The sequence below is a fragment of the Artibeus jamaicensis genome, unplaced genomic scaffold, assembly GCF_021234435.1.
Source record: "Artibeus jamaicensis isolate MK-2021 breed Jamaican fruit bat unplaced genomic scaffold, CSHL_Jam_final contig_585, whole genome shotgun sequence".
Classification (NCBI taxonomy): domain Eukaryota; kingdom Metazoa; phylum Chordata; class Mammalia; order Chiroptera; family Phyllostomidae; genus Artibeus; species Artibeus jamaicensis.
In genome coordinates this window covers 1685903-1709297 of record NW_026521894.1, presented here as the reverse complement: position 1 = coordinate 1709297, position 23395 = coordinate 1685903, and the positions used below count along the sequence as shown (strand labels likewise).

At 50.5% G+C, this 23395-nt stretch overlaps 1 protein-coding gene across 4 annotated transcripts in view; it reads left to right on the top strand.

The window, feature by feature from the left end:
• The window catches only part of ZBTB16 (zinc finger and BTB domain containing 16), a 184805-nt gene that overhangs the window by 156193 nt on the left and 5217 nt on the right, over positions 1–23395 (top strand). For all 4 annotated transcript variants that reach the window (XM_037151324.2, XM_037151322.2, XM_037151323.2 and 1 more), the window contains exon 5: positions 21259–21429. In XM_037151324.2, coding sequence (XP_037007219.1) covers positions 21259–21429 — 171 coding nt within the window. The remainder of the gene's footprint in view (positions 1–21258; positions 21430–23395) is intronic.

Genomic DNA, 23395 nt, shown 5'->3' with positions numbered 1-23395 from the left:
ACATTTTAATTTTTTATTGCCTTCTGGTAACCACCCATTAATTAATTAAGTTATTAATTAATTAGTACATCAGTAAAGCAACCAATGAAGAATCCAGCAATTCATCACATGGTTCCCTTCTGATGTTACAAGGACTAAATGGGGCAGGGTAGGGACACAGACCACAACAGCCACTCAGAAAGTTTGGGGTGGTGCGGGGCTTTCTGTCACGAGCCTTTGCTAGGTAGATGTTGTTCCCCGTTTCCCCGGTTGAAGATTTGCAGGCATGCGTAGGACACAGCACGCGTGCGATCGTCAGGGCACCAAGCGGCACCCTTCCCTGCACAGCGGTCCACGTGCAGCGGCAGAATGAACCCTCTGTCTTTCTTGCCCTGTGGTCTCTGTCCAAACACTCCATCGTTTCCTTTTCCTTCACAGAACCCATTTAGTCTCACTGAGTAAATAAGAATAAGCAAACAGATCCTCCCTGGAGACAGTTTTCCTTCTATGAAGATGTTAATTAATATGAACACTCTGCCCTTCCCGTGCAGAACGCCGTGACTGCTGATCCACTGTCGGGGTCTTCATCCTTTGGAGAATGAGCTTCTTTGGAAGTATCAAGCCAGATTCTGCCTGTTTAGAAATTAAATAAGTTGATTTTTCTAAAATTAAGTGTATATTAAACAAAGAACTCGGCCACCCAAAGGGCACAGGCTACTGAAGTGTCCTGGTTGGGAGATTTGGAGATTGTCCCTGCCCACCCCTGTGGGAGATCTGTACAGGTCTCATGGTCCTTTCCTGTCCACTTTAGTCTCCAGGCATCTGGTAAGATGTGGCCTGTAGCGTTCTCTCACTGTGCCGGTATCACTGGGAAACTGCAGTCTTCCCTTGGTGGGCACCGTTTCAGAAAAACAACGGCAATGAGTGACACTAGGAGGAGGAAGGAAGGGGAAAGGGGAGAGTGGTGGGGTGTATGCCCCGGGCAGTGTTTGGAGAATGGAGGAGCCAGGGAGGAATAAGGAACTGGTGCCAAGCGCAGACTCATGCTATGAAAAGTGGCTGCGACCACAAGATGTGTATGCAGGGTTGTGTCTGATGTTCTCTGTGCGTGGAACCGCACGGTGGCGGGAGGTGCAGGGGGCCGTGGTAGGCAGCCATTCTGACGTAGATGTCCCTTGAAGGAGAGGGTCTTTTTTGCTTGCCTTTGTTTGACACTGATTCCACAGGCTTCAAAAACTCCATAGTGCTTTCGTCAGGGTTCACATAGGAACACTTTGAATTACTCTGCAGAATACCCACAACCACTCTATCCAGAATAAACAGAGTACCCTCAATGTTTTCTAATTCTCATTGGCCCCTTACACTAGCCTTAAAAAATCACAGCTAGGAAAGAGGCATAAACATGATAGAATGCTTATCGTTCTCATTTTTAAGGGTTCTTTGAACCTGAGAGGTAGGGAATCAGGAAGTAGGCATGAGCATGGTGTTTGGTGAGAGGAAGGGACCTGAATGATATGGGCAGGAGCAGGGCACCTTTGCCCAGGAGCGAGTTGGTCTAAGACTGCCTGTCTTGTCATATTTGCTTACAAGGACACCTGTCACTGCATTTACCACTGACAGTCATCCCTAGAGCCACACGAACTGGGGTCTTTGGCCAGGGCCCAGAACAACGCCGGACCCAAATCTTACAAAAGCCTGTTCAACTCCTTAAGAAAAAAAAATCAATCTTTATTTTTCTAGCAGGATGGTATTGGAGGACAAAATTTATGTGCATGTTAGTGACATGGCTTTTGGCATTTCCATTAGCAGCTCTGTTTCAGGGGTTTTCCATCTGCTGTAGACATCGAATCTCAGAATAGTATATTATACATAATCACTATCTGAACAGGGAGGGAAACCCAGCAAGAGCATGGTTTTAGGGAGCCCCCTTCCCCAGGTAGAGGGCCCCGGCACTGGGGCCGCGCTGTGTGCCTGTGCACTGCAGGAGGAGCTGGGGGCCTGCTGTGGTCTTGGAGGAGAAAAAGGTAGGACGTGTGCGCCAGAGACCAGAGGCACCTGCAGCCTTGAGTCCACGTTCTGCCAGAGGCCAGGAGGAGATGCCAGGTTTGTTCGACATCAGGTCCCAAACTGCATGTGCTTGTTGGCTGCCAGCTCTCAGCTTTAGCCACAGGATGGTACTTGGTAACTCTGTTCTGAAGCCCTCCCATTTAAAGCTCTGGATGTGCCACTGATGTGAATGACTCTCCATGATGAAGAGATGTCTGGGTAGTTTTGCACACCTGAATGAGTACTTCCAGGTAAGGGAGGAGAAACCAAGTTCAGGAGAGCCCGTGCCTGGTTCTAAAGCACGTAGCTATGAGTGCACATCTAACAGTCTCTCATACATGTCTGAGATACAGGAACATACAGGCCCCAAAGCCTATAGCTCGCGTGGAATGTGGGCTGGTGGTGGATGGCTGGAGAGGGCAAAGGGGTGTGTTTGCCTGGAATTGCTAAGACTCATATATTAAAGTCTTGTGGTCTAGAAATCGTAACTTGCCTCAGAGGTATTAATAGGTTAAATGCTTATGTATTCATCTACTTATTTATTTATGCATTAAGGCAATATTCATTGAATACTCATTATGTACCTAGTGATATTTTAGGCTCTGGGAATACAGTGGTGAGAAGAGCAAAGCCTCTGTCCTCAAGCCTTGTGTAGGGAGGCACATGAGGAAGTAAAGAAGGCACACACAGGCTGTTGTTACATTGGAGGTGCAAGACGTTCCGACCGCACACACGCAGGCCTCCGCCCTGGGTGGGGGATTGGAAGGCCTCCTGGAGGTGGTGTCATCTAAGTCGTCACCTGAAGGATGAGGAAAAGTTATGAAGTCAAGAACATGGGGTCACGGGGAATAAAAAAAGAATGCCAGGCCGAGGCCAACATGGGTAAAAGTCTGCAGTTGGGAGAGATAAGGCACGTCCGTGGCATCGAAAGTGGGAGTGGGGAACAGGAGCAGAGCTGAGATCAGAGAGGTAAATGGTGTTTCTGTGAAAGGCCCCTGAAAATCACTGTAAGTAGTTCTGTCTTTTTCCTGAGGGTGGTGGGGAGACGTTAAAAAGTCTCAGTCAGTGGAGTGATATCAGATTGTATTTTAGAAAAGTGACTTTTGGTGATATGCTTGTGAATAGACTGGAGCGGTTTAAACTGAAGGCGGGGAGATTTGTTAGGACAATGTTGCCTTGATTAAGGCAGGAAATGGTGGTAGCTTGAGCCAGTGCAGTTGCAGTGGGGATGGAGAAGAAATGGGAAGAAATCAGGGTATTCACGAGGCTGAAGAAATTAGATGGCTCATCTGCTGTGAGAGGTGAGAGATGAGAGAGAGGAGTCCAGGATGATGGCCCCTTTACTTGCTTGGGCAATTGATTGGGTGATGGTGCAGTTCTTTACTGAAGTGGGGCACACAGAGGAGAAGCAGAGCTTTTTTTCTTGTTGCTGTTAAGATAGTCGGCAGTTTCGACATTAGAGTAGTGAGGTATGTGTGACGTCCAGTGAGGAGCCACCAAGGAGGCATTTGGATATACAGTTATCTCTGGAATTCAGAAGAGAGAGACTCACTGGACCATGTATATTTGGGAGTTATCAGCATATAAATGATCTTTGGAGCATTTTTCCATTTATTGGATGGGATGCTGCCCTGTTCATGAATGTTCAATAATGCCAATTAAATGTTTAAATTTACTTGGTTGAATTAAATTTAACACCTATAATTCTAAATATGTCATATCATCTACTGTCTTCTTCTGCAAAGTTGGGAGCTTAGATTCTTGCCAGGCCTGGCAACAGAGAATTCACTATTCACACACAGCCGATGGGAGGCCTTGATCAATTCCTAGCCTTTGCTTCCCTCCTTGCCCAATTCGTGGGGCTACTAGCTGCCACATCCAGCCCAGTCCTTTCCGCAGATGCTAGGACTAAGCAGACCTGAGGCCGGGAGGCGCCTTCGCTGTCTCAACAGTCATGGCTTGGCTTCACTGCACTGCTGCAGCTCCGACACCTTGTCTTCTGCCTTAGTTTTCCGAGGGACGGTCCCCACATACACCTGTATTCATTAGGGTTCAGGTGCAGGGAACAGAATCCACTTGAGCTAGTTGAAACGGGAAGAGGTTTATCACAGGCTACTAAATGTCTTACAGAATGCTTGGGACACAATGCTGAATGAAGATCAGGTGCTAGGAGGAGCTCCCTGTCCCTACCCTCAAAAAAAAAAAAAAAAAAGACACTTGAAGCATTAGAAATAGGTGACTTTACAAAACAGGAGGGTATAGAGAGAGGAAAGTGCTTAGAACAAATTCAGAGGAGCCCCAACATATTATGCCCCCGTAGAACACTCACAGCCCAGAGAAAAGGTTGAGAAGGAGTTGCTGGAGGAAATACCGGGAGGACTGGAGAGTGATGCCACATAAGCTCAGGGAAGAGATTTCAGAAAGGAAAAAGTAGTCATCGATCTTAATGCTGTTAAAATGTCCATTAAGAGAAAAACTAGAAAAATGTCCTTTGGATTTGGTGACATGGGCGGCATTGGCTATCAGAGCAAACAGTTTTGGTCTTGGTGGAAAGATGGCAGCAGGAATGGGAGCCTGGTGGATTGAGGAACGAATGTGCTTGGGAAGTTGAGGATGCACGTGGGGGCAGGTCCAGGAGTGGAGATGAGGGTGAGTTAGACGGATTGAGGTTAGGATTTGGCAGGGCGAGTGCCTTGGAAGGAATATGGGCAAGAAGGTTCCGGGACCCGTAAGGAGGCAGCTGGTAGTTGAAATGTGAGCCTAGAAGTAGGGACTAAATGCAGAAAGAAGTAAGGAAAGGAAGGGCACGCTAGGGATGTTTGGGAAGCCTGGTTCTGGTGAGAGAGCTTGAGGTGGGAAAGAGGTCTAAATTTAGCACATGAGAGGAATTGCTGTTACTGGTGGTGAAAGGCCCAGAGGGTTCTCTGTAAGCACCTCCTGGAATGGGGCTGTTGAGTTCATGGTACCTAAGTTAAAATACCACAGTCCAGTTCTTTAGATGCCTCTCTCCACGGCTGCCCAGTCCACTGAAGCAGTGTTCTAAATCAGCAGTTCTCAACTGGTGTGCTGCAAGAATTGTTGAAACATGCCGTACCTGACTATTTAGTCATGGGCACTTAGATTATCAAATAAAAAAATGTCAACAGCCAACAAAACAATAATCATTTAGTGTGAATGAATCAAAATTATACCTATTTTTGTCAGATCGGCAAACAATGCATTTTTTGGTGTGCTGCAGAATTTTAGTAATTAGTTTATGTGTCCTGTGAGATGAAAAAGGTTGATAATCACTGCTCTAAATGGCTGCCATTTCTCTATTCCCTACCATCCGGCACTGTGGTGGACACTTTTCATATGTTGTTTCCAATCCTCCCAGCACCCTGGCCCGGTGGATATTATGAGTAGTACAGAGGAGGAAACCAAGACCTAGAGAAACTTGCATCTGGTTGTATAGCCATTAATAAATGGCAGAGCCAGGATGTGCACTCAGGTTTCATCTGACTTCGAAGTCCTTGGTTTTTGCTCTTTGCCTCTTGCAAACCCCCAACCAGGGACCTGGTCTGCAACCAGGTATGTGCCCTGACCAGGAATCAAATGGACAACTTCTTGGTTTACAGAATGATGCCCAACCCACTGAGCCATACCAGTCAGGGCAGCTCTATACTTTTGCGACTAAACTTCTTGGGGTAAGAAGTATACTCTTAGATTGTAGTCTTGGCATTTCACGCCTGTGTGGATTGGAACTCAAGAAATGCTAGGTGTGTGAGTGAGTGAGTGGTGCCACAGACAACCCCAGTACTGTCTCCCAAGGGAAGTACGAGTGCTGTCACTCAAAGGGAGGAATGAAGGTCATTTGAGGAGGAAAGGCAGGCTAGAAAGGTTTGCAATCTAGCGATGCCAATTTGGGGTAGAAAGAACAGAGATGTCTCTTTTAGCTACTGTTTATGGGTGCTAGACGCTTGGATGTGGCACGAGAGAGTGAGCCCTACGTTTCCCATCTGCTGTGGGGCCAGCCTCAGCTCCATTCCTGTCAGGCAGTGGCCCTGAGACTCCAGAGGAGGAGCTGAAAGGGGAGGTACCTCGGAAACCAAACCCACATGGGAGGAAAAAAAACCCCAACCACTAAGTGACATTGAGCTTTGCATTTCCCTTTTAGAACTTGAGGTTCTGTTTCTCTCCAGACTTTCCTTCAGAATGTAAAAGGGTGTGTGTGTGTGTGTGTGTGTGTGTGTGTGTGTGTGTGTGTGTGTGTGTGAAGGTGCAGAGGGGGGACTGGGCTGTCCATCAGTTGTCTGAGGAGCATGCACCCACCTGGCGTGGCCTCGGGGCCCAGGCAGGTACCTGTTGGGTGCTTCATCTCCTTTCCCTGGGAGAGAGTCAGTGAGCCAGGAACACAACCTACTTAGAAGGAGGGTCATTGTAAATTTGTGGGGAATGGGAGAGGCTGAGAGATGAAGTATTGTTTTTATTTTTTTTATTCAACCAATTCCTCCCTCTTCTCCCTTCCCTCAATAGCCGGTTTCCTCCTTCCAGGTTTTCACAGTCATCGCACGCTGCCTGCACTATGTAAAGGCCTCCTCCTTGGATCTCTGTAGCTGCCTCTCCCTGCTTGTGTCTGCAGCAAGTCTGCAGATTCACTGTCATCTCCCTTACCACCCTCACCACCAGCCCACATCCCCTCTGGGATATGGCGTGTGGCAGGGCATGAGGCCCAGGGAGCCGAAGCAGAGCCATTGCTGAGATCCACAGGGAAGTCCTGGGACCTGAGGACAGTGGCCCGTCACCTTCAGTATTCTCAGACAGCCTGTCCCTCACCTATGTGTATACACCACCTGAGGCTGCACACGGGGTTGCGGGGGAGCAGAGGTGCGGGTAGTAGGCAGGGAACATGGCGAGCCCTGAGGACTGCAGGGGCTTTAAAGGATCACAGAGCCCGTCCTCTTTACATCCCAGATGAGACTGAGGCCTGGAGAGAGAAAATTCCTTTGTTTTGTCCTTCAGCTGCCCATTTGTGCTTCCCTCATCCAGTAAATAGGCATCAAACACCTGCCGAGGCCACAAGATGCAGAGGTGCATAAGAGAAAGGAGGTCCCTGCCCTCGGGCAGCTTTCATGCTGACGAGGACAAGACCAAAAGCGTTGTTGAGCTTCAGGTGGCTGGCTCAAGGCTGGCTGATGTCAGGTCTGAGAGGTGAGCCTGGACCCCCGTGGCGTTCTTCCTGAGGACCCAAGCAGGAGAGCTCTCTGCCGCCTGGGAGCCCCGGCCTCCGGCTCCGTGCTTCACTGCAGGCGGAGAGGTTGAAGAGGAATGGAACTGGGTTTCAGTCTGCGTACCTATGGACAGCAGAGCAGCTGGAGAGGTCCAGTTCCAGACTCAAGATTCTGTGTATTTCTTGTAAAATATATATAACACAGAATTTAGCATTTTAACCATTTTTAAGAGTACAGTTCAGTGGCATTAAGTGCAGTCGTATTGTCACTGCTATCCATCCACAGGACTTTATCTCCCCAAACTCTGTCCCTGCTGAACAGTAACTCTCCTCTCTCTCCCCAGACCCCTGATCAGGAGTTCTTAACATACTGTGCCACGGGGCCCCTTGGGAGGTCTGCTGAGACCCATGAACACTTCCTCAGAAGAATTTCTCTTAATATAGAAAGTAAAATAACATATGGTGGTTATAAATGGAAGGTTTAAATATAGATACCAAAATATTTTTTAAAACCATTTGTAATAAGTGTATGTGAAATTCTTTGTTATCCTGTTAACAAGCTCCTCGAATATCTGTGGTTTGCATAAGTATTTCAAGATAATCACAACATTCCCAATGCAGTGTGAAAACATCAACGACCAAATCACAAGTATAGGTAACTGACTGGTTTGTTGCTTTCATCCCCCATTGAAGAAACTGCTAAAAATTGTTGGTGGGAACGTAGACCGGTGCAACCACTGTGGAAAACAGTTTGGAATTTCTCCAAACACTAAAAATGGAATTTTGCCTTTTGACCCAGCAATTCCACTGCTGAGATTATATCTTAAGAATCTTGAAACACCAATTCAAAACAATTTATGCACCCCAATGTTCATAGCAATGTTATTTACAATAGCCAAGATCTGGAAACAGCTTAAGTGCCCATCGTAGATGAGTGGATTAAAACACTGGGATACATTTATATAATAGAATACTATGCAGCAGAAAACAAGAATTTCTATCTTTTGTGATAGTATGGATGGAACTGGAGACCGCTATGCTAAGTGAAATAAGCCAGTTGGTGAAAGACAAATACCATATGATCTCACTCATAAGTAGAATCTAATGAACAAAATAAACTAACAAGCAAAATAGAGCCAGAGGCATGGAAACATGGAACAGACTGACAGCTGTAAGAAGGGAGTGGGGAGGTGGGGACTGACTGAAAGAAGGTGAAGGGATCAGCCAAGGAACATATATGCATGGCCCATGGATGTGGACAATGGTGTGGGGATTGACTATGGAAGCGGAGGGGCAGAAGGGGAAAAATTGGGACACTGTAAGAGCATAAATATTTTTTTTTAAACCCTGCTAAATCTCAGAGTTCGGTGAAAATAAAGATGCAGTGGTTCCCCCTTCAAGTTCCCCAGCGTTCTGAATTCTCACCCTGGACAGGCTGGCGGTTTTGTGGACTCCAGGTTACGAAGGCCTGCCAGGGCAGAGCTCGCCCACCTCTTCTGCCTGGGAGGGCAGCGCACAGGGCCAGGAGTGCGCTGGTGGTGACAGAAGCGCTCCCTGTGCACAGGCCTGTGAGGGAGGGAAGGCAGGAACACCGTAGGGAACCAGCCGACCAGGACAAGGTGCTCCCTCCTCTCCGAGCCGCCAGCCTGCTGTCTGAGATGGGCGGTGCCAGTGCCCCTGGAAGTGTGCCTTCTGGCAGCTTCCCCGCCCCCTCCCCTCCCCTTGTCCAAAGGCTCAGTGCAGAAGGGAGCCATATGGTCCTTTGTGGAGACATTCTCCCTAGTACAGTATCTTCCTGGTGTGAATGCAGGGCCTGGCTCCCCGGAGTCAGCTGTCCCTCCCCTCCCCTCCCCCTGCTGCCTCACTCCCCACAGCCAGCCCAGAGAGTGGAAAGTTGTGGGGGCCAAGCTCACCAAGTCGGGGAGCCCCGCAGAGTCAGGGTGAGCAAGGAGTCTTAGTAACACCCACCCACACGCTCACACAGAAAACGAAGTGAAGTCGAATGTCTCAAAGTCAGATCCCTTTTTAGTATGAATTTGCTGTGTCTCATTCTGAGCACTAATTCCAATTTAATTGCAAGTGGCCTGAAGCCTCTTCAATAGGAGTAACAAATGGTTTGATTTTGTAAACTTCATCAGACTGCATTTTAAATGCGACACAGTAGCCCAACTCGAATGCCAATGAAGCACTGGAGTAGCTCTCTGTTTACTAATTATCCGTTTTTACTCCAAGCCACGCTGGCTGGCTTGTCTGATTAAATCGGATTTGTGGGATAGAGAACAGCTAGCAGAGTTTTCTCTATAGTAAACGAGATTGAAACTATGGGCCGCCTGGCTGCACACTGTAAATTATATTTCCTTTTAAAGGGGACGTGTCTCTTTTATTTCTCTGTCGTCCCTTCTGCATGTTAAACTTTACGGTACAGAAATATACCCGCTGCTTCTGAACCCAGCCTCTCACTCTCCACCTGGGAGCCAGCTCTTCCCACATCCCCCTCTGAAGAGCTAGAAAGGAAATTGGTAGCTACATCCCATTGGCACCCCGTCCACTCCTTTTCCTCTTTAATCCTTTCTTTTCTCCCCTCTATCCCGGGGGTGAGATTTCATTATTCATTATTCTAAAAGGTTCCTGTAATGATTTGGATTCTTAGATCCATACCGAGTGGACTAAGAGAGCGTTCTAGCAATAAAATTTACTGGGATGGAACACAGGCCGACTGGGTTGTAGCCTTTCAGAAAGATGTTGAGTATTAGTGGTATCAGGCTGAGTGGGCAGGGGTTGGGCCTGAATCAGGAGAGATAGTGTGGACAGTGAAAAAAGAGAGTCAATTTCTGAAAATTTAAACGTGTTTCTTTGGTCCGCCCTACTTGAAATCCTTTCCGCCGAGCAGAGTGCCATTAAGATCACCGGGTTTCTTCTACCTGTGGTCCAGCAGGGAAGGCCGTGGAGCAGGTGTGGCAGGGCGGCTGTGGGTGGATGTAGGTGGGCTGGTGCCCAGCTGAAGCCCAGGGTGGGAAAGCCGTTGCGTCCGCCTTCCTCTCCACGGCCTGGCCGGTTTTGAGGTCTGGGGTCTCTAATTGTTCTTCAGTTGTCCCTGGAAAACCACCTCCTCCTTCCTGCATCGCTCGCTCCCTCCCCCTCCCTCCACAGACAGGTGTGATCTGGTTGTGCTTAAACCCCAGTGTTGCTAAGACTTTTAATTCCACGAGCTTGGCCTGCCCTGCCCTCACTCTGGGTATGAACCTTCGTGTGGGTGCCTTTTATATTTTAATTTGCTTCTGAATGTCCTGCACAAGTAACGGTGTACGCACTTTTCCCCGTCTGGCTATTGTGTGCGGTACAGGATGGGAAGGCCGGGCAGTGCCTCCTGGTACCCTGGTTACCGTGGGAATGAATGGCCACCACACTCTCAGGCTCACAGCCCTGCTTTTAATTGTTGACAATAAAAAGCATTTAAATGTTGCTTAATTTGTAATCATCTTCTAGGGGGGAAAGGAGAGAAACCATTAAAATGTCAGTAAAATGAATACGTCCTTCTCTCTCTTTTTGGTTTGGTTTTGTTATATCCATATGGGGTAGGTTTTCTTTTCATTGCCCAATGTTTGTCAGATATTTAAATGGCTCTGAAACAATCAGTATTTCATTCTGTTTTGAACTTCTGTCTCTCCCCGCCCCACCCCGCCCCACCCCATTCTCTCTCAGGGCCTTTTTCTTGCCTCTGTCTGTCTCTTCTCATCTGTCCCTCCTCTCCCACATGGCCTCCTCCGGCCTTCACCTCACAGTCCCTGGAATACGATGGGATTTACAGGGAATTTTAAATAAGACCCTGGCTTCTCTGTGTTTTTCAAAAGACCCCTCTTCCGGGCCCTTGTTCCTCCCCAGGGTCCTTGAGACGACTTTGCAGGCTCCTGGAACTGGGAACAGTGAGTCTCTAGAAAATGCCTTGTGCACAGTAGGACAGATGGAAGAGATCCTTGGATAATTTACTGTACAGATAAGAAAATCGGGTCCCATCTTCAGGGGAAACCTCTGTGCTCTTTCACGAAGCTCTGGACGCTGCTCAGAATGTACGTGCCTGCTGTGCGTTGAGCACCATGCGAAGGACCGGAGACCACTGGATTCACAGGGTCTGGTTCTCCGGGCACCCTCTGTGCCGCATCGTTGCCCTCCCTGTCGCCCTAGTGTTGGGGGCATGGGAGAGAAAGCCCCCCCTCCCTCTCCCCGCCTCATCAGCCAGGCCCTTCCAGAGCACAGAGAGGTTTACAGATACCCTCAGACCCAGAGACTCAAGAATTACCCTTCTGGGTGTGTGGCCAGTTCTTGGAGGTACTAGCAGGTGACTGGTGGTCCCTTGAGATAAAGGGTGTGGCAGGTTCTCTCAGATCTTGCCTTCTCCATGTCTCTAAAAGTCCCTGTCTCACAGGGCTGCTGGAGAAGGGTTCGGAGTGACAGGCCTGACTGGCCTCTAGCAAATGTGCTCAGTCAAGCTTAGATCTTTTCTTTGCCTTGCCTATGACTGTCCCTCCGTGAGCCTAAGACACTGGTTCCCACTGAAACCTCAAGATTCCCTTTAACTAAAGGAAGGCTGTTGAGATAGACTTGAAGGAGAACTGTCTGAAATACATCTCGATGGGAGAAAGGGCCTTTCAGTATTCCAGTGCCCTCTTCAGTGGGCCAGGGACCACTGACTGCTAGAGTGGGGGGAACCCTTTAAGAAGAATTTACTTCTACCTTTATTTTTCCAATGAGGAAACTTAGGCTCAGAGACGTTGAGTAACCTATCCAAGAGTACACAGCAATTTAGTCACTGAGCCAGGACTTGAAGGTAGGTCTTCCAGCGGAAGACTCCAGTGCTCTCCACTCTCCTCTCCATCTTCAGTGGAGCCTGTAGTGAAAGGTCACAGGGAAGCAGAGGCCTAGAGTCCGGCAGCAGGGTGATTAGCCTGTCCTGTCCTTTCACACGCCTTCCTGACCTCTCACCACATACTTCATGGGTTCTATCCCAGAAACCTGGACCAGATGAGTAGGAGACAGAGGAGCCCTGGTTTCCTACTGCCCAGCTCTCATGCAGCCTTGCAGAGAGCTGCAGGCCTCTCACCACGGCTACAGGCAGAGCTGAAGACTTGCCAAGGAAGATGGACTGAGGAAGGACCCCCTCAGCTCCACTCACCCACCTACCCACCATGAGGGAAGCAGAGAGCCTGTGGGCTTTGGGAACCCAGAGGTAGACAGGTACCTGTCTTTCCCCTTTGAACTTTAATCCTACAGAACAAGCAGTGCAGAGAAACTGAGGACCGTAGTTCTTTCCTTCATCTTGGGAGGAGAAGTGGGTCCCTCAAGATGCCATGATGCCCACCTGCCACCTTCTCCCAGGTGGGTCTGTCTCAGAGACCCCTCTCCTGAGACATTACCTGAAAGAAGCTTCTGTTTCGGGTCCCCCCAGGACTGGGCAAGGTTAGGTGTCTATGGGCGCCCTCTCCTCTCGGGGCTGTTGAAGTTGGTCCAGTTTTCCAGTTGTGGGCCAATTAGTTTCACAAATGGGGGCCCCATGGTGCCAGGGCACATTTGTTCCGGGCCTGCGCACTGGCTGGGCCCCATTGTCCTGCCTCCCAACCCTTCGAAGGCCCATTGTCCTCGCCCCCAGCGGGTGCTACTTACTGCTGATTTATACAGGCAGGCGTCCTGCGGGCTCCAGGCTGCACTGCCACAGCTGGCGGAGGTGCTTAAGGCCTTGGACCGCATGACCTTTGCCCCAGTCCTGCTGTCATTTTGAAAGTTACAGACCAGAGGGCCGCATACCTCTCCGGATTTACTTCCCACCCAGCCCCTCCAACACACACACACACACACACACACACACACACACACACACACACAGGCTCCCTTTCCTGTTACCTCTTCTTGCTCTTGTGTAGAAGTGTGGATTCATTCTGGAATGTCTGAAAGGGTCCAGAAGCCGGAGTGGGAAGGGACTGTGGAGTGAGAGGTATCAAGAGGGGCATCCGGTCTCGCCCCATGTGGTGGAGCCTGCTGCTTCCCTGGTGTGGCTTTTCAGCTTCAGTTCCTCCGTTTGGTTCCACGTCACATGTAGAGCACGAGGCGTGGGGGAGCGTGTTCCCATCACTGTGGCCTCGCCAGGGATCTAGGCCTCGGTGTGGCAGCTCACAACGGATTTTGCCCTCGACACTCTTCCTGCCAACGGCCCGTGCACCCTAGAAAGGGTGTCCTGGTTGGAAGTAAAGGGGTGCCCCAGCCAGAAGGAGACCAGAGCTGGGGAGATGGTCTTGTATCTAGGCAGCAAAGCGTAGACCTGGTTCCATCTTAACCATTTACTCTCTCTCGCAGACCAGACTCCACTTTCCCACTCCTATTTACCCCCTTTCCTTTATTTTCCACCCTTTTCCTGGTCCCTCTCCCCGAGTTTCTTCCCCTCTTGCCTTGTTGGTTGGAATGATTGACAAAATTAGCAGATCTATTCATGTTACTTTTATTGTGCAGGTCTCAATAAATCCCCCGTGTCCGGGCTGCACCTTAATGAGCTAGTGAGCTGACAAATTTGTTTACTGTAGCTGGAGGTGCCGAGTAATGAAATGCACTTGTGTCTGCAGCTCACTGCTAAACAAACACACAGTGTTCTGGGAGCCAGCCGTGCCTGCCGCTGCCTGAGGATGCATCCACATTCCCCAAGAGATTGTGTGCATGCACACACACACCTACACGCATGTGCCTTGAAACATGTAATTAATTACACAACCATCCATGGCTTAGTTTTAAAACAAATTCAAATCAGCTGTTCCAGCTCCTCCCTTTTCTGGTTATTCATTAAGAACTCTCTGCTTCCTGGACTGATGATGGGAAACCATAACATTCTCCCTTTCCCTTGTGAAAATGGAAGGTTATATACATCTGTGGGAGCCTTCCAAGATGCTAAGCCGATAAGGGAAAAAGTGGTAGGGAGGGTTGGGCAAGGAGACAGGAATTGACAAGGCTGAAGTTGAGGAGAAGGCTAAATGTTTTGGTTTTTAGCTCCTGGCTTGGTTTGGAAAGATGTGAGTGAGCACATGATTAACAGTGCCCAGCAGTAAGTGAGTGTAGGCAGGAGACAAGCACCCATGCATGGGCTTTACAGCTAACTTGGTTTGAGGCAAGCCTCCCAAGGTGTGTTTCCTCGGCTTTCTCTGCCTCTCCTGAAAAAGAGGCAGTGGGCAGTGAAGGAAACAGTAGGGCCTTGTCTCTCACTCTGTAGCAGCTGTCACGCAGGGGTCAGTCCACTGCCACTTCCTTGGGCCGGGTAGGCGGGGCCCTCACTGTGCTTGCAGCTTCCTTTGTGAGTTCAGAAGCCTGTCCCAGTACTGGGTCCTGCAACTTGTGCCCAAAGGGGAGTTCTTGGTTCTTTCTCCGGTAGTCCCTTGAAAAGTCCCGAAGTGATGACGGCATGGGGGGGTCACAATGGGGGAGGGCACCCGTGCTGATATCATGGGCTGGATGTTTGCTTCCTTTCTGTTTTCCTCCCATCCCCTCCCCCCACACCTCTAGCCTTCCTATCTTCTTAAGATGTGGACAGAGCCTTCCTGTCTTTGGTGTGAGTCAGCCCCAGCCTGCTTCTGTGTGTCTTTCTGTCCTGCACAGTGGGTGATGCATCTCAACCTCGTCTTTAACAGTGATGTGTGTGTGGGGGGGAGGGATGGGGAAGGGGGAAAGGTGGCAGTTTCAGCGATGGTTTTGGTGTATGGTACTGGCTGCCCAGAGCCGGAGACAGTGTCCTAAAAAAGAGAAGTCAGGGAATCAGAGGAAGTCGAAAGATATTCTTGAAGGAGTTGGGAGGGAGGTCGGGAGAGATAGTTCAAGTGTAAATCAGGATTTTCACACACCCCTAAATCTTGTATTTTCTTACTCTGGGGACAAGAACCTGTGGGGTGGCAGGCGAAGCAGCTCTTCTTTTGTCAGATGAGATCGGGGGAGTTGGACGTGAGAAGCTTATTCGTGGTCCATGTGCTTGGACACGCACGCGCTCCAGCACATGCACACGTAGCAGCCACTGCCTGCTTACCAAAAAAAGCTGGAGTATATTTAGATCCCTCTGCTCTTTTGATTAAGAAACTGCTTATATCTAGAGATAATAAGAGCCTTGCTCCATAATAAGAAGGTGTAGCACCTGAACATCTCCAGCTGTGTACCCCTCCGATCCTGTTCCTTCCTTTCTATTAAAGAGCTAATTGGTATGGAAACGGTACAGGTGTAAACATGAGGGTTTTGTGTCTCATAATTTCAGACCCAGTCATCACCTGGGTGAAATAAATGCCCTGGGTCTTCGTTACCCCTCCTGCCTCCTGTTTCACCCCAGCCTTGGCTTTCTCCCATTTTTTTTGCTAAAATTAAACTCGTTTTAAATTGGGAGTCTGTGAGCCGTACATGCTGTGCAGCCAACACTGGCTGTGCTGCCCGTGGGGGCAGAGGGCGGGGTGGCGTGATCACCATCTCCAGACATAGAATTGCTGCAGAGGGGCCCGGGCATTTGCACGTGCCCTGCCCACGTCACCTGGAGCCAGCCATCCCCTCATCCCAGTCGTAACTCCCTTCAGCAGACATTCTTGGAGTCCAGCCTGCATGTGAGTCCCTTTCTTCCTCCAGAAGAGCGGAGGAAGTGCTTTTCTTTGGCCTGATAAATTATTTCTTTGGGCCAAGGCTAAGTCCTGGATGCAAATTGTGATTTACATAGAACTTTATAGATTGATAGAAAATGGCACTCATGATTTATGGACTCAGAAACGTTTTTGTCAGTTGCCTCATAACAGCACTTTGTAGTCATATTGGAAAGGGCAGGTAGTCATGAATGCTGCTTCCCAGGTGAAGAAAGGAGGCCAAGGGCAGCAGCTACCCGACCAAGGGTCAGGAAGCTGGGAAGGGCCGCCCCTCTAGGCCGGAACCAGGGTCTTCTGACTGTTCACTGTATGATGTGGTAAACTGGACCTTCTATGCTCTGGGTCTTCACTTCTGAGTAGCCGGGCTGACTTGGAGCCAGAACTGGGCAGTCCTTTCTAGCCTACCACACAGACACGAGGAGCCCTAAAGAGATCAGCTGCTTGGGGGTCGCTTCAAATTACTCATTTCCAAGGAAAGTCTTGTTGGAAGCTCTCAGCGATGGCTGCAGTAGGTCTTGGCTTTCCCCGGCTCTAGCCGTCTGTCTGTCTGTGCCATGACTTCCCCCACCCCTCTGCCCTTTGTGACAGCCCCATAGCTCACTAGTTAACGTACCAGGCAGTCACTGAGTGCCTGCTCTCTGCCAGGCCCTGTGCTCTATAAAGATAAAGAGAGCAGTTCCTGCTTTAGAGGGCTTACGATCTAGTAGGCAGAGCTGAATGTCAAAAACAAATGCAACACAGGGTTTTACGTGCTGTAATTGTGAGAGCTCAGAGGAGGATGTTCTTGGCACTGAGCACTAAATGGTGTAACTCAGCCAAGATGCCTTCTCTAGGGCCAGCTTCCTGGAAGAAGCAGCCCGGAGTCGATAAAACAGCTTAGGTTTGTGTACTGTGCAGGACTGCCATGAGTAGTGGCCAGGTTTTCCTGCAGAAGGTGTCCGCTGAGGGGGCGTGGAGGCTGGGATCCGGCCGCTTTGCTCGCTAGTGCTGTGCACCCAGGCAAGGGGCTGTGTCTGCCCAGAGGAGGGGAGTGACTTTCTAACGCAGACAGAGGTGTCATCTGGGCTGGCACTGGCTTTGCTAACCACTTTAGAGCTATAAAGCTTCTACACATGGTATCTCATTTGATGCTTTGAGCAACCACGGGCATTATGGCAAAGGATGGGCATCCTGTGGCCCAGAGAAGTTCAGTGACTTGCCGAGGGTCACAAGGCAAGTAAGTGACAGAGCCAGGATGTCCGTGCTTCATTCCCCCAGCCCTCGTGTTGTTCTGTCAGGCGTGGAAGAGGGCAGAGTGCTCGGACGCTGCCGACCCCCTCGCCCTGCTGCACAGCTCGCTGCAGCTAATGAATTGCTAATACAATTTTCTAGATAATTTTATTTTCCTAGTCCCACATTTTAATGTGTTTCCAAAAGCTAGCATTTATTTGCTTAATCTCCCAGTGTAATAGAATCTACCCTGACTTATCATACATGCAGACAATCAGCTAGGCAGAAACTATAGCAAATTGTTTAATGGCTCAGATCTAGTCTTGAAATTTTTAACTTGTGTGTGCACCAATAGCTTTTCCTGTGTCTCATCCACTTCTCTCCTGCCCTTCCTTGTTGCTTTTTAAAAAGTTTTTATTTTGTTTATTTTTAGATAGAGGGGAAGGGATGGAGGAAGAGAAGGAGAGAAACATCAGTGTATGGTTGCTTCTCGCACACCCCCCACTGGGGACCTGGCCTGCAACCCAGGCATGTGCCATCCCTCAATCCACTGAGCTATACCAGCCAGGGCCCTTCTTTCTATTTAAAATCTTTTTCCATTCCCTCATCTGTTGGTGTTCAAACACAAGAATAGGGAGCGTGGGTGTGGGGCCTCAGAGCCCCCTTGCCTTCATCTCTGAGCCTGCGTCCGTGTCCTGGGGGCCAGAGAGAGCCCCTGATTGAGGCTTGTTGGAGGTCCCAGGAAAAGGAGAGAGCTCATGGGAGGGACCTTGTTCCATTGTCTGTCTAGGTGGCAGCTATATCATGTTAAACCTGTCACTGAGGTGCAGATTTAGCTGCCTGGGACTTCAGGTGCAGGGTGCTTCCCATCTCAGGCCCAGACCTCAGGTGCTGTCACACCACCTTCCTGGATTTCATTCTTTGACTCTTCCTGTCCTTGCAGCCCCTATCCTAGTCTGGTTCCCACCCTCCTCTAGCGCTAGCACAAAAGCCATCAGCTCTCTTTCTGCTTCTGGCCACTTAGCCCACGCTGCCCCCAGGGTAACTGCCCTCACATACCACTAGGATCACGTCAGCACCCTCATCCCTTTGTGGCGCTGCGTTGCCTATCAGATGAGGAGTAATCTGTCCCACCTGGCAACACAGCCCTCTGTGATCTGACCCCCAATAACCTTCCCTGCTCATCTCTACCCTCAGAGCGGGTCCTCTGTCCCTGGCCCCTGAAATTTGCTTACGATGGTGTTTCCTTAGCTTGGCTTCTGTGCCTCACCTTCCAGTCCTCGCTTCTCAGTACTCTTCATTTTTCAAAGCCATTGAGAAAAATCTCTCAGAGTCTGCTCCAAAGCCTCTTGAAGTCATCCTGTCTTGCCCTCTGCTTGGTTGTTGACTTGATGTCTCCCAATAGTCTGGGACTCCGCTTCTCCAGTGGATCACAGCATATACTTTGACACCTAGCACGGTGTCTACGCTTGGTAATACTCGTTGAGTCAGCTGAATGGACCTGAAGTGGGTTCAGGCCATCCAGAGAAGGATGGATGGCATAGGGGGCAGCTTCCAGGGGCCATGGGAAGGTTGAGTGGGCCAAGTGCTGCCGGAATCTCAGTCTGTTCTGCTAGGTGGCAGCAATCCTCAGAGCTCCTCCGGGCCTGGCTTTTTAGACCCAGGGTACTCTGTGGGAATGCCATTCATGTTCCCTCTGACCCAGGCTCCTTCCCCCCTGGGAATTTCAGGGGATGCATGAGGAGAAACTTGGCCATGCCTTACCCTGGAGGCCTGGTCCATCTTACCAATTTAGAGCAACTGTTTGACATCTGGCTTAATCAGGGTTCTCTGTGGGGTGATGATAGGGGCACAAAGGAGGCTAGTGCTGGGGGTCCTCAAAATGAAGCAGCCAGGGCTGCTGTGTCACAGAACATGTGGCAGATGGACTCCACTCCTTGGTATAATGGCCAGAATGGGCTGGACTTGGGGGACTCATGATCAGCCGTTGGTCTGCTTCTGCCTGGATGGACCACTCCCTTTGGTGTGCCCTTCGATCAAATGGAGCTGGATGCCCTAACACCTCCCCAAGATCTTGCTGACTGCCAGGGATTTGGAAGCCTGCAAAGAGCCTGCCTGGGATTCTGCTGCCAGTCTACTTCTCCAGCCCAGGCTGTCTAAGCATTGCTGGAGGGAGCCCTGGATGCACTGGAGCTCCTGAACCAGCCGCGTTTGGAGCTGGCTTGCTTGTCGTGTTACTTTGCTTTTCCAGGGGAAGCACAGGCAGATGGATGGCAGACCCAGAGGTAGACATGGGCCCAGCCCTGTGGTTTCTGACAGTAGACTTATGTCTTTTTAGACTTCAACACTGCCTTTCTTACTGTGGGACCTTATGGAAGTGATTTAAGCTCTCTGTTTGCCCATTTGTAAAAAGAGGAGTGAGAATGCCTGCCTTGGAGAGAGTTTGACGTGAGAGGACAGCACAGATAAAGCACCTAGCACAATACCTGCGTCAGTTCCCTTCCCTTCTGCTCTTTGAGGCCAGGAATAAAAGTGTGTCCTTTCTTGTATGGTCTCCCTGCTCAGCCTTCCCTGGCCCAGGATGCAGGCAGCGTGGACTGAGCATGGCTACAGGTGCCTAGTCTTCTGAGTATCTACACAGGTGGCTGTGAGGGCTGGAGGGAAAGGGGGGAGTGAGAGGTCTTGCCTTCCCGTTGATTCATCCCCAAACCAGCCGTGAATGGGACTGAGGTGGGGAGAACAGACTCCCACTTGCTGTCTCCATGGGTGGACCAGGGAGGCAGCAGGCAGGCTGTTCATGCAGTCCTTCTCCTCACCCCACTTCCTACCCGGACTCCCTGATTCCACATGTCCCTCCCCCCTCTCTGGGTTGGGTCGACAGATGTCACGCCTGCCTACCTTTCCGACTTGTGTTCCTCCCACAGGGCTGAGCACAGGTGATGCAGCCCAGATGCCAGCAAAGAGAGTTGAGCAGACGGGCTTCCTAGGGCAGCCGACGTGCTCTGGAAAAAATCCAGAGCATCAGGTGTAGGTGCTTCCTCACGTGGTACAGTACCCAGAAAGCCCAGGGCTCCAGAGCAGCGTCGGACAGAGGGGCTCACTAATGGGAAAGGGTAGCCTGTCTTTGGAGGGTGCGTGGGGTACCCACCTAACCGCCTGTGCTTCAGATCAGCACAGGCGATGACTGGACTGAATTAAACAGAAATCTCATGTCACCCAGCTGAAATTGTTTTGAAAATTGCCCTTTGGTCTCGGAATGAAACCTAAATCCCTTACTATGGTTTTAAGACCCTACACGACCTGGCCCTGTCTACTTCTTCGGCTTTCCCGTCCGTGCTGTCCCTGCGGCCCAAGCCGCACTGTTCTCTCTGATCCTCTGACCGGCCACGTTTCTCTGCTGCCCGAGTGTTCACAGCTATTGTTTCCTCCTCCAGGAACACTCTCGTCCACTCACCCAGTGCTGGGTGACATCTGTGACGAGAGCAGGGTCCTACTTGTAGAAGGTACTAAAATAATATTTGTTGGTTGAACGGACCCTTAAGATGTGTATTTCATTAATGGAGAAGTGCTTAAAAGAATAGGGCCTGATAGAACTTCTGTGAGGAGGGGACGCGCATCCAGGCTGCTGGGGTGTGTATCCCAGCTCTGCTGCTATGGAACTCCATGGAACTTTGGACGAGTTGCTCGGTCCTTCTGTGCCTGCATTTCCTTATCCGAAGGGTAAGGATGTAGAGTTAGTTACATTCAAACAGTAGCTGGCAGATGTTATCTCCGTTATTGTTATTCCTCACAGAGGCCACACTGACGGCCCACCTTCTGCCCCAGACTCCGAAAAGTCCGTCTGATATATGCCATTTTAGAGCCGTGCCTTCGACAGAGCACCCATATAATTGCTACGTCACATCTGCTGCTGTGGTGTGTTGGATGAATGCCCCTCTTTCTCCTACTAGACTTTAGGCTCCATAGTGCAGGAAGTGAGTTCACTGTGTCCACCTCTGGATCGTATACTAGGTGCTCCATCAGCATTGCATGTCTCGGGCTGCCTCTGGGTTGGCCCCTGAGCGCAGGAGCTCGGGGGCACGGCTTGGTGCTGGCTCTTGCTCCAGCCTGAGTGGGTAAAGAGTGGCCCTGCACGCCAGCTGCCTGAGGTCTCCCTGTTCCTGTCTCCCACAGGCACAGACATGGCTGTCTTCTGTCTGCTGTGCGGGAAGCGTTTCCAGGCGCAGAGTGCGCTCCAGCAGCACATGGAGGTCCACGCAGGTGTGCGCAGCTACATCTGCAGCGAGTGCAACCGCACCTTCCCCAGCCACACTGCCCTCAAGCGCCACCTGCGCTCACACACAGGTAGGCCGGCCAGATGATGGGTGGATCAGGCTGTTTGGGAACCAGCATCTGGATTTACTTCCAAGAACAGGAGGTGCTGCCCAAAATTAGCCTTTAGCCCTTCTTACTCAAGGTTAGGCTGGGTTGGGGGGGTTCCTCGGGCCGGTAGATGCTGGTAGTTCTCCCCATCTCACTGTGTGGCACTCGTGTGCCCCATCCTTCTGTGCTCAGCAGAGAGGGTACTTGTGAGGAATGTGGCCTTGGGCCCCACCTCGGAAACCCTGGTACTGTATATGGGGTGGGGAGCAACACTCCAACATTGTTCATAGATATTCCCAAAGAGTTCTGAGGGCAGTGGACCCCAATCTCATTTTGAGAAAAACCAACCTGCTTGGTCTCCAATTCTCTCTGCCACATACCCTCACCCTTTCCCTGGCCCCATCTCATGGACCCACAGTCCCAAGGTCAGTCTCCAGCTCTTAAGGGAGCATTGCAGAAGTGGTCCTAATTGCTTCACAATAACGGAAGCACATTTTCTGTACTGGGGACTTAGCCTTGTTTTGGAGAGTAAACGATAAGCCGTGAAATATCTTCCCTTAGCCAGTTTCAAGTAATGGGGGAGGAGAGGGTCTGTGAGTCAAGGAGGCTGGACCAGGTGCCAGCACACCACCCTCCGGGTTTCAGGGATGGGACACGTGGCTTTCGAGGGCCAAGAGGCATTTCTTCTTGCAACTGCCCCTTGCCCCGCAGTAAGGGAATGGACGGCTTAAATTCTGTCCTCTTGTCTGAGACAAAAGTGGGGCCTTGTCGACAGTGTGTGGATAGAGGACTACCCACTCTGCATGTCTGTCTGCGGTGTGTTCTGTCCTGGGTTTGGGGTCAGAGTCAGGGATGGGGCGGGGCCGGGGAGACAGACAGGCAGACTCTGTGTCTGGGTTTGTGACAGGATGTATACTCGTGTCTGTCAGAGAGGGCACAAAAAACCGTGTAGACAGGAACGGGTGGGTGAGCACTTTCCCTCCTCATTCTTGAATCTTGTCACAGCTCGGGGATTAAATAGGCAGGCCAGGCCTTTCCTGGTTGACTCTGCTGAACGAGGGGGAGGCTTCTCTGCCGGGGTCTCAGTGGGCCTGTCCTGCGAGCACTGGACACCCCCACCAAGGAGCCTGCCTGGGCTCTGCCTTCTGGCTGCCGCTCTGCTCAGGGGAGCGTACTGTCTCGGCATCACCAGTTTTGCTGAGAACAATTTAGAATTGCTGGCGTAGGACGGGGAGGTCCCACAGGGCAGGGCCTGACCAAAAGGGCTAAGGAAGAAGGAATGCTGACAAGGACTTCCTCTGCAATGCCTCATAAGCATCCCTAGAAGGTATATGCACCTTCCCGTCAACACCTCCCCCACTCTGTCCCCAAGTTCAGCCTTACCAAATGCCAGTCACCTTCAGTAACTTCTGAGGACACTCTGGATCAAATCTCTTGGCTTCACGGGACTTGAATGGCTCCAGCCCTGCTAAGTCTACCCAAGGTGTGCCCTGCTCTGCCCAGGCCACCTTCAAAGAGCTCAGCTATCAAAATGCCACATACTTCTGTGTCAGTCATGGCTCAGATCTGTGGGAAGGGAGACGTAGTGTGGGAGAAGCACTTGCTTAATCTAGGAAACGTGGAACGTGTGCCCTGCCTGTGCTTACACACACACCTATAGATTTCCACACCAGTGAGCCTTTGTACACACAAGCCATATGCGGCTGAGCTCCCCCCACACAATGCCTCATTAATATTCCGTTGTTCTTGGCCCATGTGCTGCTGGGGCCTGGTGTTTAGCATGGGCAGCTGTGTTTGGTAAGTTAGTCCAGCCGTGCTCTTGGCATTGATGGATCCCTGATTCACACGGCTCATCGTATAATAAACTCTCAGCTGTGCTGCATGGAGGGGCATGAGTTGCCAGTGGGGATGGAGCTGGCGTGGGGAGGATGACACTGGGCCTGGCGGG